Below are 25294 nucleotides of genomic sequence, written 5' to 3' on the forward strand. Positions count from 1 at the left end.
TTGCACCTGCCTCTGGTTTAGAAAAAATTACTAGTGCAGTTATTCTGAAATCTGTAAATAATTATTTAACTAACCTTTACTGAGTTAAGTCTCAGTATTTCACTAATAATTACTACAATTTTTCTCATGATTTTCAGCTCTCCAACTGTTTTAGCTCACTTAAACTAGTTTCAGCCACACATACTACTGAATGCCCTCTACTCAACAATCCTCAATAAACATTACATTGTTCAGAGCTCATTTCTGGTACGTTAGTACCATCGAGCTCTCAATTTAATTAAGGTACCAATGAAAAGACACAGACCTTGAAATTGTTAACAGGTCAAGGTTAAGACAAGCTGAGATACTGACTCTTATAAAAATCATCTTATTTTTTAAGGAAATCAGGGACATATAATAATATTACAACTTGCAAACATGATGGACCTGGTGAGTAAGAGGTAGCAATTATTCTAGACATGTTGGTAAGACATTTTCCTGCCAGAGAATGGGAAATAAATCCCACTGAAATTCAGGGCCTTTCACATTAGTAAAATTTGTAGGAATCTAGTGAACTTGGGCATAAAGTGATATCCCTACTAAGGTGAAGAATATGTTGTTACATCTGGCCCCTTCTACCACCAAAGGAGGCACAGTGCCTAGTAGGCCTCTTTGAATGTTGGAGGCAGCCTGTTCCTTTTGGGTGTGCTACTCCCATTTACCGAGTAACAAAAAAACTTTTCGTTTCGAGTGTCCAGAACAGGAGAAGGTTGTGCAGATCCAGGTTGCCATGCAAAGTGCTCTGCCATTTGGGGCTCCATGCTCCAGCAGACCCAGCAATGCTTGGAGGTTCCCTGACAGACAGGGAGGCTGTTTGGAGCCTTTGGCAGCCCCCTGTGTGTGAATTACAGCACACAGCCTTAGGAGTTTGAAGCAAAACTCTGCTATCTTTTCCAGATAACTACTCACCTTTTGAGAAATAGCTTTTGGCTTGTTAGTGGGTGTTAGTAGAATCTGAATGCTTAACCATGGGCCACCAAGTTACCATGTGACCTGAGCTGCCCTTGGTGAACTGGGTGTTGTCTGACCCACCAAGCCATAAAGCTGGGCGTGCACAACGGTACAGCATTAACAAAAGGAAGTGGTATATATGAGATCAGGTTCAAGCAGACCTTTAAGGCACAAGTAAGTTAATGAAGAAGTGACCCAAATACCCACGGTCCCTGCTCCTGCTTCTTTCTCCCAGCCTGCAGCTGTGGCCTCAGGGGGAGTTCCCTAAGACTGGTGGACTTGGAGGGGAAAACCCAGGCCTAATTTTGCCCAAAATTCAGGCACCACTCAAGTTATAATGCTTTAGCCCCATTCTGGAATAGCCCTGAAAGACAATGGTGAAGGGATTCCTCCCAGCAGGCAGAACTTGAGTCAGAGCACTTGATTATTCATTTTAAGAGGTCTGGGGAAAGAGGTATGTGGATAGACCTCTCTGAATGGGCAAAGGATTTCAAGATATTTATGTCCCATATGAATGCTCACCAAAGGATGACCTCAGGAAGATTTTAATAATCAAGTGTATAGGATGACTCATTCTGTGGATACCTGTCAGCCTCTTTCCCCAACCTCTTGTCAATGGGCCTATGAACAGAATGGCCATGGTGGCAGTTCAGCAGCATTGACTTCCAGTCACCAATGCCAACAGAGGTCAATACTGAGTCTTTGGGGTGCTGTTCCCTGGGGTGATCAGCTGCCTACCTAATGATACAGATTTATTGCATTGAGCCACTTCCATGCTCTCAAACAGCAGGCAAAGAAGAGGGTTACTGTTCTGGTCAGAGTTTTTGGTCCTGATTATCAAGGGAAAAATTGGTCTGCCCGTCCACAGTGGAAGTAAGGAAGAGTATTTCTGGAATACAGGAGATCCCTTATGGTATATACCTTTATACAATCTGAAAAATTTTTGATTTCTGAAACATCTGGCCCCAAGGAGATAGGGAATGGCAGATTCATATTATTGAGTGTCTGCTTTGTGTCATGGATCATGATGGTTGATGTAGATGAAGAATAAATAAGGCATCGTCCCTGTATCCATGGATTTTGCAGTCTAGGAGCTGTGGTACACTTTGAGGTATTGTAATAGGTGTTTTTACATGCACAAATGGAGAAAAGAGGAGTCCTTCTTTCTGGCTGGAGTGTTCAAGGACAGCTTTCCTGGAAACAGCACAACTGGAATGTGTTTGGGGGAATAGTTAGGCATTCTTTAGGCAAAGGGAGAAAGGCATTCCAGGTAGAAGAAGAATGTGTGTAAAGGTATGAAGGCAGAGAGAAACAAAACAGCAGATCCAAAATGATTGCTTTAATATCACACAACTATAATGCAGTATATTAGTTTGCTGGTGCTGCATAGCAAAGTACCACACACTGGATGGCTTAAACAACACAATTTTTTTTCTCATGATTCTGGACGCTAGAGGTCCAAGATCAAGGATCACTGGTGTTGGTTTCTTCTGAGGCCTCTTTTCTTGGTTTGTAGGCGGCCGTCTTCTCCCTGCATCTCTATGTGGTCCTCCCTCTGTGTCTGGGTCCCAGGCTCTCCTTATAATGACACCGGTCATACTGGATTAGGGCCCCCCGATGACCTCATTTTACCTTAACCTCTTTAAGCCCTGTCTCCAAATAAAGTCACATTCCAAGGTACTTGGAGGTTAGGATTCAGCATATGAATTTTGGGGGGACACAGTTCAGCACGTAGCACATGGCACAGTAGAAGTATAAGCAAAGTGCACAGAAGCCAAAGCTCAAATTATCACTGAACTTGGGAAAAGTGTCAAGGGCATAAGTCCTGAAGAATTAGTAGAATTTCATCATGCTGAAAAGAGAAAAAAATGATATTGCTGGATGAGGAAACAAACCTAAACTATAGACTTGCCTTTGAGATCTACATGCCATAGCCTGTCCACCCAGGTGTCCAGGACCTGGCATTCCCTGATACGGGCTGGTCACCACATTCTCTGCCTGTGACCCCTGACTTGTGAAAGCCACAGTCACTACCACCCTGGGCCTCTTGCCATTTGTTCCAGGGACCCCCGCCCTCTTCTAAAGAAGTACTTTTTATCCTGTCTCCTCATTTCTGAATCTGCACAGCAGCAAATATATTCCTCCATGCTTCCCCAGAAAGGAGAAAACTATTCCTTCTTCTCTCATGTAACTTGGCAGCCTGCCACAGTCCTGCTCCCGTCCCCTCTGGAAGTAGGATCCCAGTCCTCAGTCTTGTCATGGCCCTGGAGAGCACAGCCTGTCTGATGTGTTGCCAACCTCTTAGTTTAACTGAAATGTACTGGGATTATGGGGTACAGTAAAAATGTGGTAACCACTACTTTTCCACTACAGTGTCCTTCTAGTAATCTTTTTAAACTGAACAGTTTCTTGAAGTATTCTGATGCCCCAGAGCTAAAAAAACATTGTGAAATTCCTCTTAGGTTAGTAAAATCATAGGATTCAGACTGTTGCTGTGTACTGTGTTCTAATATATGCTATTTATGTGCCTATTTGGCATCAGATTTTGACCTAAAACATTAGGTTTATTTAATTGAAATGTTTGGGTCAGCTCAGTCATGTTTACTGAGCAGTGTACTCCAAGTTTAGGGGAGGGTGTGTATGAAATACATGGTATCTATAGGAACTAAAAGATATTTGAAAGAAATAAGGAAAAAGCAAGTGTTTCCCAGAGTATGTTCAGAGAACACTAGTCATGACGGCTGTCCAGAAAGTCAAGTATCCATGGCCAGATAAGTTCTGGGAGGACTGCTCTTTCAAAGAACAATAATGATATCAACATACTATAAAGACTCTGAAAGGTCCCATAGTAAAGAAGCAAATTAGCATTATTTTACCTGGATTCTCAAATGTAGTACTGATCTTTGAATTAAGAACTTGGTACCAACTCATAGAGCACATTCTGAGAAACCCCAGACTAAGTCATTTAGGATGCTTAAAATGAACTATGATAGAAAATTGTTTCTCATTTGGAAGCACACCATAAATCTAATGCAGAGAAATTATATGCTTTTATTATTTTAGGTTTAGAAATGCAAATATAAGATTTACATCCTTATGACACATGGAAAATGAATCAGATTTGCTTCACCTGCCCAGTGATTTTTTTTAATTTTTAGAATCTTTTATATAAACTAGCAATTATGATGATGTACCCATGAAATGGTATGTAATTATATCCATGAAATAATAGATAATGAGCACTTTTTAAATGAAAAAAAATACCCTAAGGTAATTATTAGTTCATAAAAATTAATTAATTCAGTTCAGAACTTAAAGAATGAAAAGTACTGTGATCCCTGAAGTAGTGTATATACATAGACAGGTTCTTTCATGTGAAAAAATACAACAGAAAAATGTTGAAATATTAAGAAAATGTGGCACCCACTGCCTTTTCTCCTATAAATTCAGTCCTACAGCTTAAAATGGTAAATTCCCAGAGAGGCTGGTAAGCAGATGTTTCATAGCTACTAAAAGATGGGACCAGGATTAAGGCCAAGTACTCTTGTCTCTGGGGCCCACACATTTAACCCCTAACTGGAGCTGTAGCCAGTAAAAAAAACAAATTTACTAGAAAAACCATTTCTTCATTTGCCCTCCCGTCTTCTCCCCACTGCTGCAACCACCCAATAAAAGTAAATTTGTGTTGTAAAATTCTACAATGCCATCTTAAATACTCTAATGTTAGAGAATAACTTGCTAAACTACACTCCTTCTATACGGCAGTTGAATTTTGAAATATTTCATGTTAGCACTGCAGAAGTGCTGTGTTTATACTATAGTATTAGAATTGCTTTGATCTTTTAGGCCCCATCTGTACAAAAGTATTCACAGTAACATTTGGTATTATTTATCAAGAAAATGGCTGCTAGTGATGACCATGCAGTTAATTCAGGTGATTCTGTGGAGACAGACTGCTAGTGCAGCCCCCAAATCATAAATTGATCATAAAATGATTTATTTAATTAATATTTATAGACACATGCTGAGGTTTTCATATATAATGGTTGTTATGGTGTTGCAAATATTTCATGAAATTTAAGTACTTGCTTTTTTTAATGTGAAAGATGTTACATCACAGTTTGAGAATAAAATTGGGGAATCAAGTAAATAAGAGTATAAACTTCTCTGGTTTGTAAAATTTCATTCCCTATTAATATTGCTTATTAGGGTAGGCCTAAATATAATTACTGAGTCTTCCAAAGATAATCCTAGAGAACTAATTAATTGCCACAGTCAATAATACAGTTATCATAAAAATAGAGTTTTAAGTTTTATTTAAAATGTAAAGGTATTTCTGATAGGAAACATACTAGTAATGTGGGAAATGAGGAAGAGAGAAGTTATTTTTTATACCAGATGTGACAAAGCACTGACTTTGGAACAGACCTGTAAGCTTCTGTGTTCTGACTCCTCCTCTGAAATAAGATAAATAAGACTGGTGTTTTAGGACTTAGACTGTCTCTTTCTCATGATAAGATGGATAGTTCAGGTAGGTTTTACTGTTATTTTATCTTCCTGATAATAATCAAAGCATTGCCGAAACAGCCTTTTCCAAGTACTGACTGAGGAGTGCACTGACGTTTGGACTTTGACACATCTTCCAGGATATATGTGTGTGCCTACGCCAGGTGATTGCCCATAGCATGTACAGCATGAAGTGCTAGAGTGCCAGGTTCAAAAACAGTCCTCAAATGGTGATCGATCAATGGTGATTGATCAAATGGTGGCTCCTCCACTGTCTTATGTCATCACAGCTCAGGGCTAAGTCGTTTAACCCCTTCTTCCTCACTTTAAATTCTCCCTCAGAAAGGCCAGAATTGAACAATCACCAGAGGAGGTGAGATGACTCCCTTGAACATCATTAACCTCATTTTCATACCCAGATCTCTCTGTCAGCTGGCCAGCAGGGGTCTGACAGCTCTGATATGCCCTAGGGGCTCGTACCCATGTTGTGCATGCAGGTATTTTTCTGTACGCACCGTGAGTGTTCGTCTGTCCTTTTCCTCGGTGCTCCTGACTCCAGCTTCGAAGCTGTGGTTCCGGTGACACAGACCAGTCGTCCCATCTCACTGTCCTCGGGTTCCTCACTGTAGAATGGGGCTGTTAATAGTACATATGTCACGGGTTGTTGTGAGGATTAACTGAGTTAATATTTGTAGAGTTCTTAGAGCAGTGGTGCTGCTCTAAGAAAGGGGTTAGTAATTAAAAAATGAAAAGATTGTCTAACCTTTGGATAAGCGGCTGTGTAAGCTTCTTAGGAAAAGAAGATCAGAGAAGATACTTCTTTGGGTATGGGGTGATTTACACTTTTCTGAGGAATAAATGGAATGATCTGAAGAACTGAAAGGTATCACCTAAAATATCTGTAGGGAATGCTGGCAGTGAGCCTGGGTCCTGACTAGGTTAAGTAATTTATGGACATATGTACATAGCAACTCCTTTGGGGCTCTTCATAGTAGATTTTAAAGGGAGACAAGAAAAAAAATGGAAATACATGGGATGGAGGGAATTGGAGGCAAAGCTTATGCCAAGAGTTAGCAGTTATTATCTGTATTATCTAAAAGAGTGATTCCTAGAGGAGATTATATACATACATACACCTGTCTGACTTTAATGCTTTTCTCAGCTTCTTCTATGTAGAAGGGCACTGGCAATCTGCTTTGATAAAGAAAGCAGGCACCACCTTTATGTGGCTTGCAAAGGGGGTGCTGTGCCAGCCGCCTTGAAGGTTAGAGCCCCTTCATGTTGTCCTCAAGTGCTTCTTGGGAGTCTGGGTGGCAGAAGACTCGCTCTGCATATCTCGGCCTGACTGCACGGAGAGGGGCCGGCCCCGCCCTCCCTGGCACAGGGCTTGGCCGCTCATTCACTCTGATGCTGCCCTTTGCCCCTGCTCCCTCGCCTGGAGGCAGCTCCGTTGTCATTTGCTCTTAGGCTCCGAGGTGCAGCCCTGTCAAACTGCAGCGTGTGTATCTTGTAATCCACAGACCAGAAGAGGGAAGGCAAATTCCAGCCTTTTAAGAAGTTTTTTGGCAAAAGGAAAAAGAAAAACACCACATTGTCCCAGGAGGCATCAGTGGGGAAGAAGAATCACTCTCTCCAGAGTGTCAGCAATGGGACCTTTTCTTCAGATGAGGAGACCCTGGAGGATAATTTAAGGTAACGACTCACGCTTTTTCCCAGCTCTTTGGTGGGGTCTCAGGTAGGGAACGGGGTCCCAAAGGGGGCAGCAGCAGAATCACAGATGTAGCCCATCTCTGGGAAGGTGGAAAACATCGGGTGTTTGGTGCATCCTGTGTGGAGAGGTCGCCTGGAGAGCTGGCAGAGGAGTCTGGCCTCCCTCTCTGGGAGAGCACAGGGGTCTCACCTTCCTTTGCTGCCCTCACTGGCAGTGGAAGGCAGCACGTCACTGGGGTGGTTCACTCAGCAAGGCTCCTTGGATTGAAGGAGACTGTATTCCCTGTCCTTGTGCTTGGCAAAGAGAGAGGGTGACCATAGATTAGAATTTACACCCATGTCGAGGACATTGAGTGTCAGGCACAAGCTGGTCACCCTTCATACCCTGGGCCATCTCTGGCAACTTCCAGAACCTGTCTGGGATTGAATTTTTAACTTCTGCTCCTTGTTTCCTCTCCCTGTCTCTTTCTTCCTCTCTTAGAACACAAGCACTAAATCTGGCCATTACAGTGTCAGCTCTGAAAAGCAGGGTCAGGAGATCCTTTCTCACCTGAGTGCTGGGAATTGAAGTCAGAGTCACAGATAGTTATGGTCTGCTAGTGACAGCATAGAAGCCTGGTCCCACTACCCAATCTCACGTGTCTGCCCCTGCCTGCCTTCCCCTAGCATCACGTGCCTGGTCCAACAAATAACTTGTCCTATGGAAATTATTGGTTTGCTTGTCTCTCATTCAACTGCCAGTTCCATGAAGTCAGGGACCATGTTTTATGCAGCTCATATTAGGTTCCTATGAATGCCTGGCACTGCATAAGTTGCCCTCATACATGTTGAAAGAATAGACAATGTGATCTGTAATACTTTTGCTGTTTCAAGGACAAGGACAAAAACATCCTCTGTTGTGTATGTCAGTAAGTAAGTTCTAATGAATACTAAAGCTGAGCACAGATGATGAAATCCCCAGGCAGGCAGTGCACGTTAAGCTTGTTACAGCACTCACTGACAGCATCTGTTAGTCCTAAGACCAACTCTTCCTCTTCAGGCCTGTATTTGTTTTCCACTGTCAGTATAAGAAAACTATTGAATTCAACTGAAGGAAATGATTTCACTGAAAGGAGCACACCCAGCTGCTGGAATGTCAGAACTTAGAGTAGTTGAGTATTGTCCAGTGTGAGTCCATTTTGATTTACTTTAGTTTCTTCCATTGTAACATAGGAAAGTGAACCTGTTGCCTTTCAGTATCAAAATGAGGTACAGATTCTAAAATGTGACTAAGTAGCAGTTAAATGCAAAATGAAGTTGAGTCTAGAAAGTTTTGCTTTGGAAAGACCATTTTGTGAAAATACAGCCCATAGTTTTTATGGTTTTGCCAAGTCCCTAATTTCTTATTGAATTATGTTGGATTCTTAGAGGAGTCTGGACTCTGATGGTTCTTTTCCATTTGCTCCTTTGGAGTTTCCCTTAAGGTCTTAAGTTTTACAAAGCTTTTGAAAATTCTACATTGGATCAGCTACATTTCTATAAAATATAGAAATGCTCTTATTATTGACTCTTGTTGACAAACCTACATTTATGAGACATATGCTATATTTAAATTATTTGACACTTGTTTTCATAATAAAGGAAGCTGGAAAGATAAGCTGTAGGCAAAGAGTTTAGAAATGTCTCTTTAAATATTTAAAAAATTTTTAAAGATGGGAAAATAGATGTCATTCAAAATTTTCAATCCTCTTTTTTCTCTGAAATTCTCAATTGCAAAAAATTCCACCCAGAAAAAAATATTATATCCATTGCTTACAGTATAGCTGAATTTTTTTATTATGCACCCTATTTACAGATGGAGAAAGTGAAACATTTTCAACTATTCTTATTTTTCAGTTCACTGCTCAGTTGACAGTCATGTTACCTTACATTGTGTAATGATTCACAAAATTTCTCTGCATTTTATTTACTATCTCCAAAGGGACAGCTCTAATTAAACACAAAACTCTAAACTCTCTTAACACGATCTTGGGTGGAGGTTCCAAGGAGACATTTCAGCCCATTGTGAGAGAGAAATTCCTAATCACTGTACTACCTAAAATGGGGAGGCTGGTTATGTGCCAGCAGGGGCTGGGACTGATGAAGGGGAATTTCTGTACTGGGTGTGAATTTAAAGGAGCTGAACTTTAGCATGCTGTCAAATTCCAAGAATTTGCAATTCTGCAAATGTCTCCCTTAGCCAAAGATAGCTCATTATTGATCTGCTCCTTCTGCCTGAAATTTCTCATTTCCTTTGGGCTTTTACAGCACACTGTTCTTTCTCTAGGTTAGTAACCTGTATTTCTCCTAGGCTGCTTCTTTTAAATTATACATGCCTGTGGGAAAAGCAAAACATTATAACATGATCAGTTTTTAATACTGCAATATAAGGTCCCTTATTAATTAAATACAACTAATATGTGTTTCCTAAAATGTATTAACTTTAAAAAGGGGGAGAGGTTCATCTTGGCAAAAGGTTTGGGAATTTTAGGCCAAAACAAATTAAATGGGATCCTCTACATAGGACTCTCAGAGCTTTTACTATGCTAATGTGCCTTGGGTATCTCTGAGAAGGGGGATGTAGTATGGTGCATTTCCAGCATTCCTTTAACCACAAACTCTTTTTTCACAGAGACCATCCAATGGCATATATTAAAGCTACCACTTAATTAATGCTATGTGTTTCGCATAGGTGAACTCATACAACATTTGCCATTCTAAGATTGACATTATTATCCCTATTTCTTCTTTTTAAGCTGAAGTATAATTGACACATATAGTTTCAGGTGTACAACATAACAAATAAATATTTGTGTATGCTTTGAAATGACCGCCACTTAATAAGTCTAGTTACCATCTGTCATCATAAAAAGTTAGAAATGCTTTTTTCCCCCATGAAGAGAACTTTTAAGATTTAGCAACTTTCAAATATGCAATGCAGTATTATTGACTGTTGTCACCATACTGTACATTATGTCCCCGTATTTGTTTTATAACTGGAAATTTGTACATCTTGAACTCCTTCACCCATTTCTTTCACCCCGCCTAAAGCTCCTCCTTTCTAGCAACCACCAATCCATTCTATGTATCTATGAGTTTTGTTTTTCAGATTCTGCATATAAGTGAAATCATATTGTATTTGTCTTTCTCTGTCTGACTTACTTCACTTAGAATACTACCCTCAAGGTCTGTCCATGTTGTTGAAAATGACAAGATTTCGTTCTTTTTTATGACTAAGTAGTATTCCATTGTGTATGTGTGTGTGTGTGTGTGTGTGTGTGTGGCATACCTTGTTTGTTTCCATACCTTGGCTATTGTGAATAGTTCTGTGATAAACATAGGAGTGCATATATCTTTTTGAATTAATGTTTTCATTTTCTTTGGGTAAATACCCAGTAGTGAGGTTGCTAAATCATATGGTAATTCTATTTTAAATTTTTTGAGGAATCTGCACTCTGTTTTCCATAGTGGTTGCACTAATTTACCTTCCTTGAAGCAGTGCACAAGGGTTCCTTTTTCTCTACCTCCTCACCAACACTTCAATACTTGTTATTGCTTGTCTTTCTAATAACAGCCATTCTAACAGGTGTAAAGTAATATCTCATTGTGGTTTTATTTGCACTTCCCTTAATCAACCATATATGCGTGGATTTATTTCTAGGCTCTCTATTCTGTACCATTGATCTATGTGTCTCTTTTTATGCCAATACTGTACTGTTTGATTACTATAGCTTTGTATTATAGTTTGGAATCAGGGTGCATGATACCTATAGCTTTGCTCTTCTTTCTCAAGATAACATTGGCTACTCAGTATCTTTTGTGTTTCCATACAAATTTTAGAATTCCTCTAGTTCTGTGAAAAATGCCATTGGAATTTTGATAGGGATTGCATTAAATCTGTAGATTGCTTTGGGCAATATGGACATTTTAATAATATTGATTCTCCCATTCCATGAACATGGAGTCACTTTCCATTTATTTGTGTCATCTTAAATTTCTTTCATCAGTGTCTTATAGTTTTTTTCTTAATTCTCTTCCTGATAGTTCATTGCTGGTATATAAAAACAACACGTTTTTATCTATTTTGTACCCTTCAACTTTACCTAATTTATTAATTGTAATAATTTTTTGATGAATCAAGGTTTCCTATATATAAAATTATGTCATCCACAAGTAGTGACCATTTTTCTTCTTTCTTTTCAATTTGGATGACTTTTACTTCTTTTTCCTACCTAATTGCTCTGGCTAGGACTTCTAAAACTGTGTTGGATAAAAGTGTCAAGAGTGGGAATCCTTCTCTTGTTCCTGATACTAATCCCCATTTCAAAGATGAGAAAAGTAAGGCTAGAGAGTGACTCGCTGGGAAATTGTTGAGGCACTATTCAATAGGAAGAGTATATTCTTTTTTTTTTTTGGTATCATTAATATACACTTACATGAGCAACATTGTGGTTACTAGACTCCCCCCATTATCAAGTCCCCATCACATATACCATTACAGTCACTGTCCATCAGCATAGTAAGATGCTATAGAATCACTACTTGTCCTCTCTGTGCTATACTGCCTTCCCTGTGCCCACCCCCTACATTATGTGTGCTAATCATAATGCCCCTTTTTCCCTGTATCCTTCCCTTCCCACTCATTCCCCCCAGTCCCTTTCCCTTTGGTAACTGTTAGTCCATTCTTGGGTTCTGTGAGTCTGCTGCTGTTTTGTTCCTTCAGGTTTTTCTTTGTTCTTATACTCCACAGATGAATGAAATCATTTGACACTTGTCTTTCCCCGCCTGGCTTATTTCACTGAACATAATACCCTCTAGCTCCATCCATGTTGTTGCAAATGGTAGGATTTGTTTTCTTCTTATGGCTGAATAATATTCCATTGTGTATATGTACCACATCTTCTTTATCCATTTATCTACTGATGAACACTTAGGTTGCTTCCATTTCTTGGCTATTGTAAATAGTGCTGCGATAAACATAGGGGTGCATCTGTCTTTTTCAAACTGGGCTGCTGCATTCTTAGGGTAAATTCCTAGGAGTGGAATTCCTGGGTCAAATGGTATTTCTATTTTTAGTTTTTGAGGATCCTCCATACTGCTATCCACAATGGTTGAACTAGCTTACATTCCCACCAGCAGTGTAGGAGGGTTCCCCTTTCTCCACTCCTCGCCAACATTTGTTGTTTGTCTTTGGGATAGTGGCCACCCTAACTGGTATGAGGTCTTATCTCATTGTGCTTTTAATTTGCATTTCTCTGATGACTAGCCATGTGGAGCATCTTTTCATATGCCTGTTGGCCATCTGAATTTCTTCTTTGGAGAAGTGTCTGTTCAGCTCCTCTGCCCATTTTTTAATTGGGTTATTTGTTTTTTGTTTGTTGAGGTGCATGAGCTCTTTGTATATTTTGGATGTCAACCCCTTATCGGATATGTCAATTATGAATATATTCTCCCATACTGTAGGATGTCTTTTTGTTCTACTGATGGTGTCCTTTGCTGTACAGAAGCTTTTTAGTTTGATATAGTCCCACTTGTTCATTTTTGCTTTTGTTTCCCTTGCCCGTGGAGATATGTTCATGAAGAAGTTGCTCATGTTTGTATTGAAGAGAGTTTTGCCTGTATTTTCTTCTAAGAGTTTTATGGTTTCATGACTTACATTCAGGTCTTTGATCCATTTCAAGTTTACTTTTCTGTATGGAGTTAGACAGTAATCCAGTTTCATTCTCTTACATGTAGCTGTCCAGTTTTGCCAACCAGCTGTTGAAGAGGCTCTCATTTCCCCATTGTATGTCCATGGCTCCTTTATTGTATATTGATTGACCATATATACTTGGGTTAATATCTGGACTCTTCTATTCCACTGGTCTATGGGAATGTTCTTGTGCTGGTACCAAATAATCTTGATTACTGTGGCTTTGTAGTAGAGCTTGAAGTTGGGAAACAAGATGCCCTCTGCTTTTTTCTTCCCTCTCAGGATTGCTTTGTCTATTTGGGGTCTTTTGTGGTTCCATATGACTTTGAGAACTATTTGTTCCAGTTCATTGAAGAATGCTGTCGGTATTTTGATAGGGATTACATTGAATCTGTAGATTGCTTTAGTCAGGATTGCCATTTTGACAACATTAATTCTTCCTAGCCAAGAGCATGGGATGAATTTCCATTTATTAGTGGCCTCTTTAATTTCTCTTTAAAAAATGTCTTGTAGTTTTCAGGGTATAGGTCTTTCACTTCCTTGGTTAGATTTATTCCTAGGTATTTTATTCTTTTTGATACAATTGTGAATGCAATTGTTTTCCTGATTTCTCTTTCTACTAGTTCATCATTAGTGTATAGGAAAGCAACAGATTTCTGTGTATTAATTTTGTATCCTGTAACTTTGCTGAATTCAGGTATTAGTTCTAGTAATTTAGAAGTGGATTCTTTAGGGTTTTTTATGTACCATATCATGTCATCTGCAAACAGTGACAGTTTGCCTTCTTCCTTACCAATCTGAATGCCTTTTATTGCTTTGTTTTGTCTAATTGCTGTGGCTAGGACCTCCAGAACTATGTTGAGTAAAAGTGGGGAGAGGGGCATCCTTGTCTTGTTCCCAATCTTAGAGGAAAAGCTTTCAGCTTCTCACTGTTAATTTAAGTATGATGTTGGCCATGGGTTTGTCATATATAAACTTTATTATGTTGAGGTACTTGACCTCTATACCCATTTTGTTGAGAGTTTTTATCATGAGTGGATGTTGAATTTTGTCGAATGCTTTATCAGCTTGTATGGAAAGGATCGTATGGTTTTTGTCCTTTTTTTTGTTGATGTGGTGGATGATGTTGATGGATTTTCAAATGCTGTACCATCCTTGCATCCCTGAGATGAATCCTACTTGATCATGGTGTGTGATCCTCTTGATGTATTTTTGAATTAGGTTTGCTAATGAGTATTTTTGCATCTGTGTTCATCAGGGATATTCATCTGTAGTTCTCTTTTTTTGTTGTGTCTTTGCCTGGTTTTGGTATTAGAGTGATGCTGGCCTTGTAGAATGAGTTTGGGAGTATTCCCTCTTCTTCTATTTTTTGGAAAAGTTTTAAGGAGAATGGGTATTATGTCTTCTCTAAATGTCTGATAAAATTCAGCAGTGAAGCCTTCTGACCCGGGAGTTTTGTTCTTGAGTAGTTTTTTGCTTACCGATTCAATTTCATTGCTGGTAATTAGTCTGTTTAGATTTTCTGTTTCTTCCTGGGTCCGTCTTGGAAGGTTGTATTTTTCTAGAAAGTTGTCCATTTCTTCTAGGTTGTCCAGTTTGTTAGCATATATATTTTCATAGCATTCTCTAATAATTCTTTGTATTTCTGTGGTGTCCTTCATGATTTTTCCTTTCTTGTTTCTGATTCTGTTTATGTGTGTAGATTCTCTTTTTTTCTTAATAAGTCTAGCTAGGGGTTTATCTATTGTTGTTTTTCTGTTGTTTTATTCTTCTCAATTTTATTTATTTCTTCTCTGATCTTTATTATGTCCCTCCTTTGGCTGACTTTGGGCCTCATTTATTCTTCTTTTTCCAGTTTCAATAACTGTGACTTTAGACTATTCATTTATGGTTATTTTTCCTTCTTTAAATAGGCCTGGATTGCTATATACTTTCCTCTTAGAACTTCCTTTGCTGTGTCCCACAGAAGTTGGGGCATTGTGCTGTTGTTTTTATTTGTCTCCACATATTGCTTCATCTCTGTTTTAATTTGTTCATTGATTCATTGATTATTTAGGAGCATTTTGTTAAGCCTCCATGTGTTTGTGAGCCTTTTTGTTTTCTTCATACAATTTATTTCTAGCTTTATACCTTTATGATGTGAGAAGTTGGTTGGTAGAATTTCAATCTTTTTGAATTTACTGAGGCTCTTTTTGTGGCCTAGTATGTGGTCTATTCTGGAAAATGTTCCATGTGCACTTGAGAAGAATGTGTATCCTGCTGCTTTTGGTTGTAGAATTCTATGGATGTCTGTTATGTCCATGTGTTCTAATGTGTTGGTCAGTGCCCCTGTATCCTTACTTGTTTTTTGTCTGGTGGATCTGTCCTTTGGAGTGAGTGGTGTTTTGAAGTCTCCTAAAATGAATGCATTGCATTCTATTTCCCCCTTTAATTCTGTTAGTGTTTGTTTCACATATGTAGGTGCTCCTGTGTTTGGTGCATAGATATTTATAATGGTTATATCAGAAGAGTACATTCTTAACCATCCACTATTCTGCCTCTTAAGGAGGCTGTAGCCTTACCAGGGAGCTAGTCACATGTTCCTGAGTTGTCCTGCTGTTTCTGGATTACAATGTTCAGGTGTCTTCCTGCTTTTAGCTTCCTTACAGAGGCTATGCTGTTTACTTGGATTCCAATTGTCTTGCTTCAATATGTACCTAACATCTTGCTTTTACAGTATATCATGCACTGCTGCAGCCATTTATAGTAAATGCCAGCTATAAGCACAGTGAGAACTGAAGAGGCTCATGGAGGGTGAGATCCCTCTTGAACTGGAGCAGTCAGGAGAGGATTCAGGAATGAGTAGGCCTGGAACTGGCTGTGAATGATGGGCAGGACTTGGAGTAGTTGAGAGGCAGGGCACAAACATTTCATATCAGGAGTGACATGAGCAGAGCCTTTCATGTGAAAATTAGTGTGACAAATAGAATAGGAGGGAATTTCCCAATCACTCTGTGAAGACTTTGTTACCCTAATACCAAAACCAGACAAAGAATATCAAAAAGAAAACTGTAGACCAAGTATCCCTTACAAATATAGACATAAAAATTCTTAACAAAATATTAGCAAGTTGAATCCAGCAACATATAAAAAGGATTATACACTGTGGGTGAATGCAAAATTCATCCAAGGAGTATAAATACAAAAATCAATCAATACATTATGTTAATAAAATAAAGGATAAAAAATACATGATCATCTCATAGATGCAGAAAAAGTGTTTGAGAAAATTTAACACCAAAAGGTGATAAGAAAAAAAAACTCAAAACTAGGAATGAAATGGAATTTCTTCAACTTGGTAAAGGGCATCCATGAAAAATATACTGTCAGACTGGTGAAAGAATGGATATGTTTCCCCTAAGATCAGGAAGACAAGGACATCCATTTAGCACTGTACTGTAGTATAGATTTTAGCTAGGACAATTAGGTGAGAAATAGAAATGAAAGGCATCAGTGTTGGAAAGGAAGAAGTAGAGCTATCTATTTGCAGATGCCATGATCTTACATATAGAAAATCCTAAGGACTCCACAACAAAACTATTAGACTAATAAACAATTGAACAAGTTGCAGAATAAAAGATTAGAATTTTTGTATTTCAGCTATATTTCTATATACTAGCAATGAGCAATCTGAAAATGAAGTTAGGAAAACAATTCCATTTACAATTGCAGCAAAATGAATAAAACATTTAGGAATAAATCTCACAAAAAAAGTGTAAGACTTGTACACTGAAATGACAAAATATCATTGAAAGAAACTAAGTAAGACTTAAAAAGATGAGAGGACATCCCATATCATGGATTGGAAAATTTAATGTTATTAAGATGGCATTAGTCCCCAAATTGCACTTATTGAGAGCAATCCCTAACTGACTTTTTATAGAAATTGTCAAACAGATCCTAAAGTTCATATGGAAATGCAAGGTACTCAGAATAGCCAAAACAGTCTTGGAGGGCTCACACTTCCCAATTTAAAAACTTACCACAAAGCTACAGTAGTCTAAGTAGGGTGGGGCATAAGGATAGATACATAGATCAATGGAATTTAAATGAGAGTACAAATATAAAACCCTTCTTTCACTTAGCATAATGTTTTCAAAGTTTATCCATGTCATACTGTTTATCAGTATTCTATTTTTTATTCCCAAAGAATATTCCATTGTATGGATATACAGCACATTGTATTTATCCATTCATCTTTTGACAGACATTTGGATTGTTTCAACTTTTTGGCTTTTGTGAATCTGTTTGTCACCAAGAGTGCCAAGACAATTCAATGGTAAGGAGTAGTCTTTTGCAACAAGTGGTGCTGGGGTAATTGAATAGCCACATGTAAAAGAATGAAGTTGTACCCCTTTCTTATACTGTTCAGAAAGATGAATTCAAATTGGATCAAAGACCTAAATGTAAGAGCTAAATTACAGAACTCTTAGAAGAAAACAAAGGAGTAAATCTCCATAACTTTGGATTAAACAATGGTTTCATAGGTATCAAAAGCACACACACAAAAAGAAAAGTTTGATAAGTTGGATTTCATCAAAGTTAACTTTTATGTCATTAATGATACCATTAATCAAGTGAAAAAGTCCACAGAATGGAAGGAAACATTTGCAAATAATATATTTGATAAGAGACTTATATTCCGAATAGGTGAAGAACTCATAACTCTTTTTAAAGACCAAGAAATTTTTAAATGAGCAAAGGGTTTGAATAAACATTTCTCCAAAGAAGATATTAAAATATCCATTAACATGAAAACATACTGTGAAGTATCAGTAACTATCAGGGAAATGCAGATCAAAACCTGCAATATCACTTCATACCCATTGAGAAGACTATAATAAAAAAGACAGTAACAAGTGTTGGTGAGAATGTAGAGAAATTAGAACCCTCATATGTTGCTTATGGTATTGATAGCTGCCCAAAATGTTAAACATAGATTTACCATATGACCCAGCAATTCCATTCCTTGGAATATACCCACAAGAAATAAAAATGTATGTTTACACAAAAATTTGTATACAAACGTTCATAGCGACTTTATTCACAATAGTCAAAAATTTGAAACAGTCCAAATGTCTGTCAAAAGATGAATGGATAAATACAGTGTGTTATATATATATATCCATACAGTAGAATATTCTTTGGGAATTAAAAATAAAATTCTGATACATGGTATGACATGGATAAACTTTGAAAACATTAAGCTAAGTGAAAGAAGCCACCTAAAAAGTACTGCCTATTGTATCATTCCATTTACAGGAAATGTCCCAAGTAGGCAAATCCACAAAGAGAAAGGTTAGTGGTTGCCAAGCATAGGGTAAGATTGGGGTTGGCTGCTAACAGATACCAGATATTTCTAAGGGGGTGATAAAAATGTTCTGAACTTAGGTGGTGATGGTGACTGCCCAATTCAGTGAATATACAAAAATCACTGAAATGTACCCTTTTAAAAGGATGAATTTTATAGTATGTGAATTATATCTCAATAAAGATCTTCTTTTAAAAAAAATGAATGTGGCTTTGATGAGGTCATATCTGGCCAAGGCAATAAATCCATATTTGTGGGAGAGATTAAGGATTTATTTTCCTTCCCTAAAACTCCAGAATAGGAGCTAGAAATAAAGAATGGAAGAGAAAGGGATAATTTTGAAGCAGGACATCATGCAGAGTAGCAGAAGCTAGGTTGGAAGGGTAAGCAGCTGCCCCTTTTTTTGAGGGTGTCAAGCCCCTGCATTGAGGACAGCAGCCTTCTTAATGAAAGAGAGAATAAAGGGAAAAATACAGGTCATCTGTGAGGCTGCCTATTTAAAGTATTTGCCTGTGCTTTAGAAAACATGGAGTTGTCCCTTTGGACACATACATGGAAATCTACAAGGTGATATTATAGACATCAAGGGAATAGGCACTGTCAAAAAAGAATGTCCCTCTAACCCTCCTACACTGTTGGTGGGAATGTAAATTGGTGCAACCACTGCAGAAAGCAGTATGGAGGTTCCTCAAAAAACCAAAAATAGAAATAGCATTTGACCCAGTATTTCACTTCTAGGAATTTACTGAAAGAAAACAAAATCCCTGATTTGAAAAGATATATGCATCCCTATGTTTGTCACCACATTGTTTACAATAGCCAAGAAGGAAGCAACGTAAGTGTCCATCAGTAGATAAATGGATAAAGAAGAAGTGGTACATATACACAATGGAATATTATTCAGCTGTTAAAAAAAGAAATCCTATCATTTGTAACAACATGGATGAATCTAAAGGGTATTATGCTCAATGAAATAAGCCAGGTTAAGAAAGACAAATACCATGTGATTTTACTTATTTATGGGGTATAACAACAGAGCAAAACAGAAGGAACAAAGCAGCAGTAGACTTACAGACACCGAGAAGTGGCTGGTGGTTACCAAGGGGTGAGGATTTAATAATATAGGTAATTGTTGAACCACCACCATGTTGTATATTTGAAACCAGTACAAGATTGTATATCAATAATACTTCAAAATAAAAAGGAATGTCCCTCAAATGTGACCATGGCAGAACTGGAAGAGTCTGCAGTATTACCCAGCATGCTTTTGGCATTGTTGTGAACAAACAAGGACAAGATTCTTGCCAAGAGAATTAATGTATATGTTGAACATATTAAGCACTCTGAGAGCGAAGATAGTTTCCTAAAATGTGTGAAGGAAAATGATCAGGAAAAGAAGAAATCTAAAGAGACAGGCACTTGGGTTCAGTGAAGTGCCAGTGTGCACCACCCAAAGAAGACACTTTGCTGGAACCAATGGAAAGGAGCCCGAGGTTCTGGAATCCATTCCCTATGAATTCATGGCATGATAGGTGCAAATAATAAAAGATCTCTGGAGTGTAAAAAAAAAAAATTGCCTATGGTTGACCCCCATGCACTCCTCCCCCACAAAAAGCTAATTTAAGTTCTACTCTCTACTTGTATGATACCCTTATTCAGTAGCTACACCCGCTACACACTCCCCATTGTTAAAGGTTTAAGGTAATTTTTAGTCCTGATCCAATACCTTCACTTTACAAATGGGGTAACAGCCTCAAAGAGATCATGGTGCTATTAGTGTTAGAGATGTGACTAGATGCTGGTTTTGCATACGGTAATCCTTTTCTCTGGAACAACCCCATCCCCTATCTCCATTTTTCTTTCCCTAGCCAAATCCTCTTCCTCCTTCTTTTTTCTGCACAAATATGCCTTCCTCAGGGAAGCATGCTCTCCCTGACTCCCTCAACCTACATCAGGCCTTCCTGCCATTGTTCTGACAACTTTATCTTCCCTTCCTGTATGGCTTGTCATTGTCTGTATTTCAGCTTCTTTCACTGTGCCTGGTACATATAAGGCATTTAGTAATGATTTATTTAATGAATGAATACACATGTACTGCTCTTTTTACATACTGACTTTTCCCAAGTGCAAGTCCATGTTCAAGTAGTCATCCTTCAATTTCCTGCCATGGTAAAGAGTATCACTCTCCCTCTGAGCCACTGGAAAAGGGAAATGACATAGTTGGTGTAAGGAGACATGTCACCAGTGAAGTCACAGTGAAGCTTGGGCTCCCTTGTTTCCTGAGTGAGCCTTAGGTCACTTGGCCTTGCTGCTTTTCAGACAATGAGGTCAGAGGAGATTTATTTTACTTGATCATTTATCCTCTACCCACAGGAACCTGGGATGTGCTGAAACTGAACAGGGCTATAGAAGAGATACAAAAATCATTAAATGAAGGAAAATTAGTGACTAAGCAGAATTAATGGAACTGGGCTGAATAAGTCTAGGAGGGAAGAAGATTGGTGAATCAGAGCAGTTATTGTTGATGCAGTGTGTGGGAAAAGCAATAGATCAGGAGCCAGAGCGACAGATTATTTGTGAGCTATGTGACCTTAACCAAGCCAGCACCTTACCTGTCAAACAGATACGCTATCTCCCAGGATTATTCTGAGACAAAAGAAATACATGTGACATTACGCTATTTGTTATAAAACAGCACTTTACAAGTGTTCGGTAATATTATTAATGACACGAAGAGAATGTTGATAACTAGTTTTCTATTTCCAAAGCATAGACCAAGGCTAAATTGATTCAGATGATGGCTAGAGAGGTTTATGGAAAGATCTTTTTCTGGGCGGGACAACTGAGGAGTGGAAGAGATAGTATGGAAGCCCATGGAGTCCTTACAAAGCTTTAGAAGTAGGTTAGAAGACTATTCATCCTCCGTGATGTAGGCACAGGGCTGAGCCTAGGGGCTGGAATAAATAGTCCTTTGACTTCCAGTTCTAAGAGTCTGTTTTAAGATTCCAAACTTCCCTCTTCTTCCTGATTTTTTAAAAAAGTGTATACTGTTTCTGTTGTAATTATTTGGTAATTTGGTATTCTATAGCCTATTAAGTACCATATATTTTCCTAGAATACCAAAGTCCAGGATGAGCCTCCAGGGTGCCACACAAAATATCATCTGACTCTAGTCTGTTCCATCAACTCTAGTTTGTTTGGTGAGGATAGTTAATTGCTCCTTAGCATTTCATTTGAATGAGACTCACGGATCTATTTAGGAAGAAAACTGCTGATCAATTGCAATTGCCCCTGTTGTCATGGAAACAAGCTGCAATGGGACTATAATTATATTTCCTTATTCCTGAAGTGAATCCATAATCATTGCTATGGTGATTACCCAATATCTACAGCCCCCAATTACATGAATCTTATCCAAAAAAGACAAAAGATAGGGAATAGGAGGGCTGGCCCGAGATGTGTGTTAACTGTTCCTCTGCAGAAAGCCTTCTCCTTTTTGGGTAGGGAGCATTTCCCTCCCTCTGCTCATCCTCCAAGGTCAGGTGATGTCAGTGCATCTTGGTATCTGTCCAGTGTTTGGAGTAGTGGCTAGAAGCCTATGTCAGGTGGGATCATTTTAGCCGTCATAGAAAACACTACTGTTGGTATCTTCCCCAGTAATGACATATTATCTGATACACTTGAAAATCTGGAGGACTTTTCAAGTTCCAAAGTCCATTAATGAAGCAGCCCGGCAACATCAGGATCCAGTCTGATTCCTTTTTTTCTCATCCTTAAGAGGGTAGACTCTTGACCTAAGTCTTGTCCCGTCATAGCCCCAAGATAGCTGCAATGTATCACATGCAGTCCAGGTGTCACACGCAGATGACCAAGACCAGCAGCGGAAAGGGGACCATACCTGTCTTGGGCTTCATGGATGAGGAGAGCTTTCCCAGAAATGAGCTTTCTCCAGGAAACTTCCCACACTTGTCATGGTGCCTTTCACACCAGAGCCTGCTGCAGACAGTAGTTCCAATCAACAGAACTTGGAGATGACTCTACTTCAGTCTTCTCTGTTCTCAGCACTGAGTGCACGGTGGGTGAGGGATGGAATAACATCATGATTACAGGGCTAACTTACTTTTTCTTACTTTCCTTCTAGCCTTCTCTTTCTACAGTGATCTTCTAGTGTCCTGAACTCTAGGCCTTGGGCCATCAGACACTGTCTGTCTGATCTGTACCACTTCTGCAGATAAGCCTGGGCATAGGACACTGGACCTGGACTTGCGCATCCCAGTAGCATGGGACCTGGCATCCTTGGCTCTCAGGCAGCAGTATATGCCACCAAAAAACAAAGTCATCTTGGGAGAGTAGAATCAACACACCAGAGAGCTGTTCACATGGGTTGTTCATCCAGATGGGCTAGGCTGGAAAGGAGAATCAAGACACAGAACCAAAAGCCTAGTGCAGTGGCTGGTTTTGGTAATTTAGCTGTTTGCATCCAGTTTCCCTTCTGCATCCAGATTTCCTTGCATGGAATCAAGTCTGCCTTGCTGCATGTACCTCAGGTAGGACATGGTTCCTGCTCTCTATGACAGAAGCCAAAAGAGCCAGACCCTCCTTTCCTCTCCCATTGCACCAGGCATGAGCTTGTGACCCAGCCTGGCTAATCAGTCTTTCTCTCCTGGACCTGCTGGGTCTCCAGGGTGGGTGGGTCAAGGAAGTAAGGGACACAGCTGTGAGAACTGGGTGTTTCCTGCAGTGTGACTGCTGTGCTGGTTCCTGGTGCCCAGGCATGCTGTCTTTCCCAAGCTCTGACTCTAGCTTCCTTCCTTCTTTGAGCCTCCACTAGTCTAGTAAATTTTCTTTTTGTTGAGTGAGACAGTTTCTGTAACTTGCAGCTAAGAACTGTAATGTCAACAGAATGAAATCAGGAAAACTAGGGGAGAGAGGGAGTGTCTGAAGAAGGTGGGCCCTGAAGCCTGGCCTAGATCCCAGGCTTGAGGTGGAGAGAAGGCCAAGGCAACCGCTATAGCTTCATCTGGTAGGATTTCAGCTGCAGGGACCACTGGAGGTTTCTGAGCTGGGAAGTTCACTGTGTTAAGATTACTGTAGGGTTTGAGAGGAAGCAGAATTGGAGAGGACTTCAGCTGGAGATCATTTACAGATATCAATTATATTACAATTGACTGGGGGTAAAACCAGGGTGTCAATCACAAATTACATACTCACTGGCCCTCCAGTTGCCCTTAGTGGTTTCTCCTCCTATTTCTGAAGCTTCCTGCATAGGTCATCTTGTGTGTTTGAGAACAAAGCCTCTGAGCCTCCATGGTCTGCCTGGGTTGGGGTAAGAGCATCACACATCAACGTTTTGGTTCCTCTCAATGGTCCAGAAAATAAAAGTGTCTCATACTACACTTGTAGTGTTTTTATAAGTCTGAAATGGGTTTAAACTAACTAAGTAAATAAAAGTAAAAGCTTCTCCCGAGCAAAAGTTAAAAAGTGTGAACTTTGTATTGCTTTTGGCATGGTTACTAGCATAATAATCGAATCTAGACATTACAGCAGAGCAGGGTAGCAACTCTCACAACTTTAAGTACAGAAATGGGCCTTTCAGAACAGCCCCGTGTTTTGGTCTATGTGCGGCCAAAGTGTACCTAAGAGTATTATATTATTTATTCTTAAGTAGCCTTTTAGAGCTGCTAGGTAGGATTATGACAGTCAGTCCAGCTGACTCTGAGTAAATGAAAGAGAAGAAGGTGTGGAGTCGGGGGAAACAGGAAACAGCACTCTCTCTTCTCCCATTCTTCCAAACCCATGACGACTCAGATCAGAGGGCTTAAATGTAAACAGATGCAGGTACAGCGGGACCCGCTAGGCCACCCCAACTCTGTCTCAGTGCTAATAAACACACCTTCTCTTAGAACTGACTCAACCTATAGAAGCCTCTGGTGTCCAGTTAATAGGTCCTGTTCACGGTGTGTAAACCTTCTGGTGTAGAAGGGGTGGGGATGGAACCCTAGGGGCTGTTGCTCAGTGAACCAGATAGAGGATCAGCTTTTCAAGCACTGCATTTCATAATTTCCCTTATTCTAGGCAAAGGTCAAGGAATTCTCTCCTCCTCTTCCCTCTTCTCCTGCCATCTAGCTCTTACTCTTCTTCCTCCTCCTTCTCCTCTTTGTCCTCCTCCTCTTCCTTTTTTTTCTTCTTTTGTCCTGTAAAGTCCCTACTGATCTTTACAGATAGTGTGACTGTTTAAATGAGGTAAAGGATATGGAAGTGGTGTCAAGTCTTTGGTGTGAAATGAGGATTTATAGCATGCCTACTTACTCTTTCAGCCATGTCTACACATAGTTATGAGTCATAATGTGACATTCATACATTTTTTAAAATCTTGATTAATAGCGAGGTCATAGCAGCATTATTCACAATAGCCAAAAGGTAGAAACAATCCTAATGTTCACCACAGATGAACGCATAAACAAAATGTGGCATACGCACACAATGGGATGTTATTCTGCTTTAAAAAGGAATGAAACAACATGGGTGAACCTTGAATGCATTATGCCAAGCGAAATAAGCAGCCACAAAAATACAGATATTAGATGATTCTACTTCTGTGAGGTATGTGGAAAAGTCAAATTCATAGACATAGAAAGGCAAACGATGGTTACCAGGAGCTAGGGGAGGGGACAATGGACAGCTGTTATTGAATGGGTGTGAGTTACAGTTTGAGATATTAAAAATGTTCTGGGATGGACAGTGATAGTTGTAAATGTACTTAATGCCACTGAACTGTACACTTAAAAATGGCTAAAAAGGCAAATTGTATGTTACATATTCTTTATCATAATAAAGAAATCTTGGTATATATATTATGTAAATATGAAAAAACTCATGGTTGCCAGCATCCCATTTTGTGTTTACAGGTTTGGTGTTCAATCAGTAAAACTAGTTAACCTTTTGTATAAGATTTGCAGTTGTGGGTGAACTAGAACTCCCTTAACATTACTGCCTTATCAAGGTCCAGCAGCCAATGTTCACATAGC

At 39.2% G+C, this 25294-nt stretch overlaps 1 protein-coding gene across 4 annotated transcripts in view; it reads left to right on the forward strand.

Annotated features, from left to right (window-relative positions):
* Window positions 1-25294, forward strand: part of CRACD (capping protein inhibiting regulator of actin dynamics) — a 280742-nt gene that overhangs the window by 220864 nt on the left and 34584 nt on the right. For 2 of the 4 annotated variants that reach the window (XM_057502247.1, XM_036895229.2), the window contains one exon: window positions 7017-7188. In XM_057502247.1, the coding sequence (XP_057358230.1) occupies window positions 7017-7188 (172 nt within the window). Of the gene's footprint in view, window positions 1-6268; window positions 6380-7016; window positions 7189-25294 lie in introns of those variants that run through there. The other 2 variants (XM_036895230.2, XM_057502248.1) reach the window with 2 other exon arrangements.

The sequence above is a fragment of the Manis pentadactyla genome, chromosome 5, assembly GCF_030020395.1.
Source record: "Manis pentadactyla isolate mManPen7 chromosome 5, mManPen7.hap1, whole genome shotgun sequence".
NCBI classification, from domain to species: Eukaryota; Metazoa; Chordata; class Mammalia; order Pholidota; family Manidae; genus Manis; species Manis pentadactyla.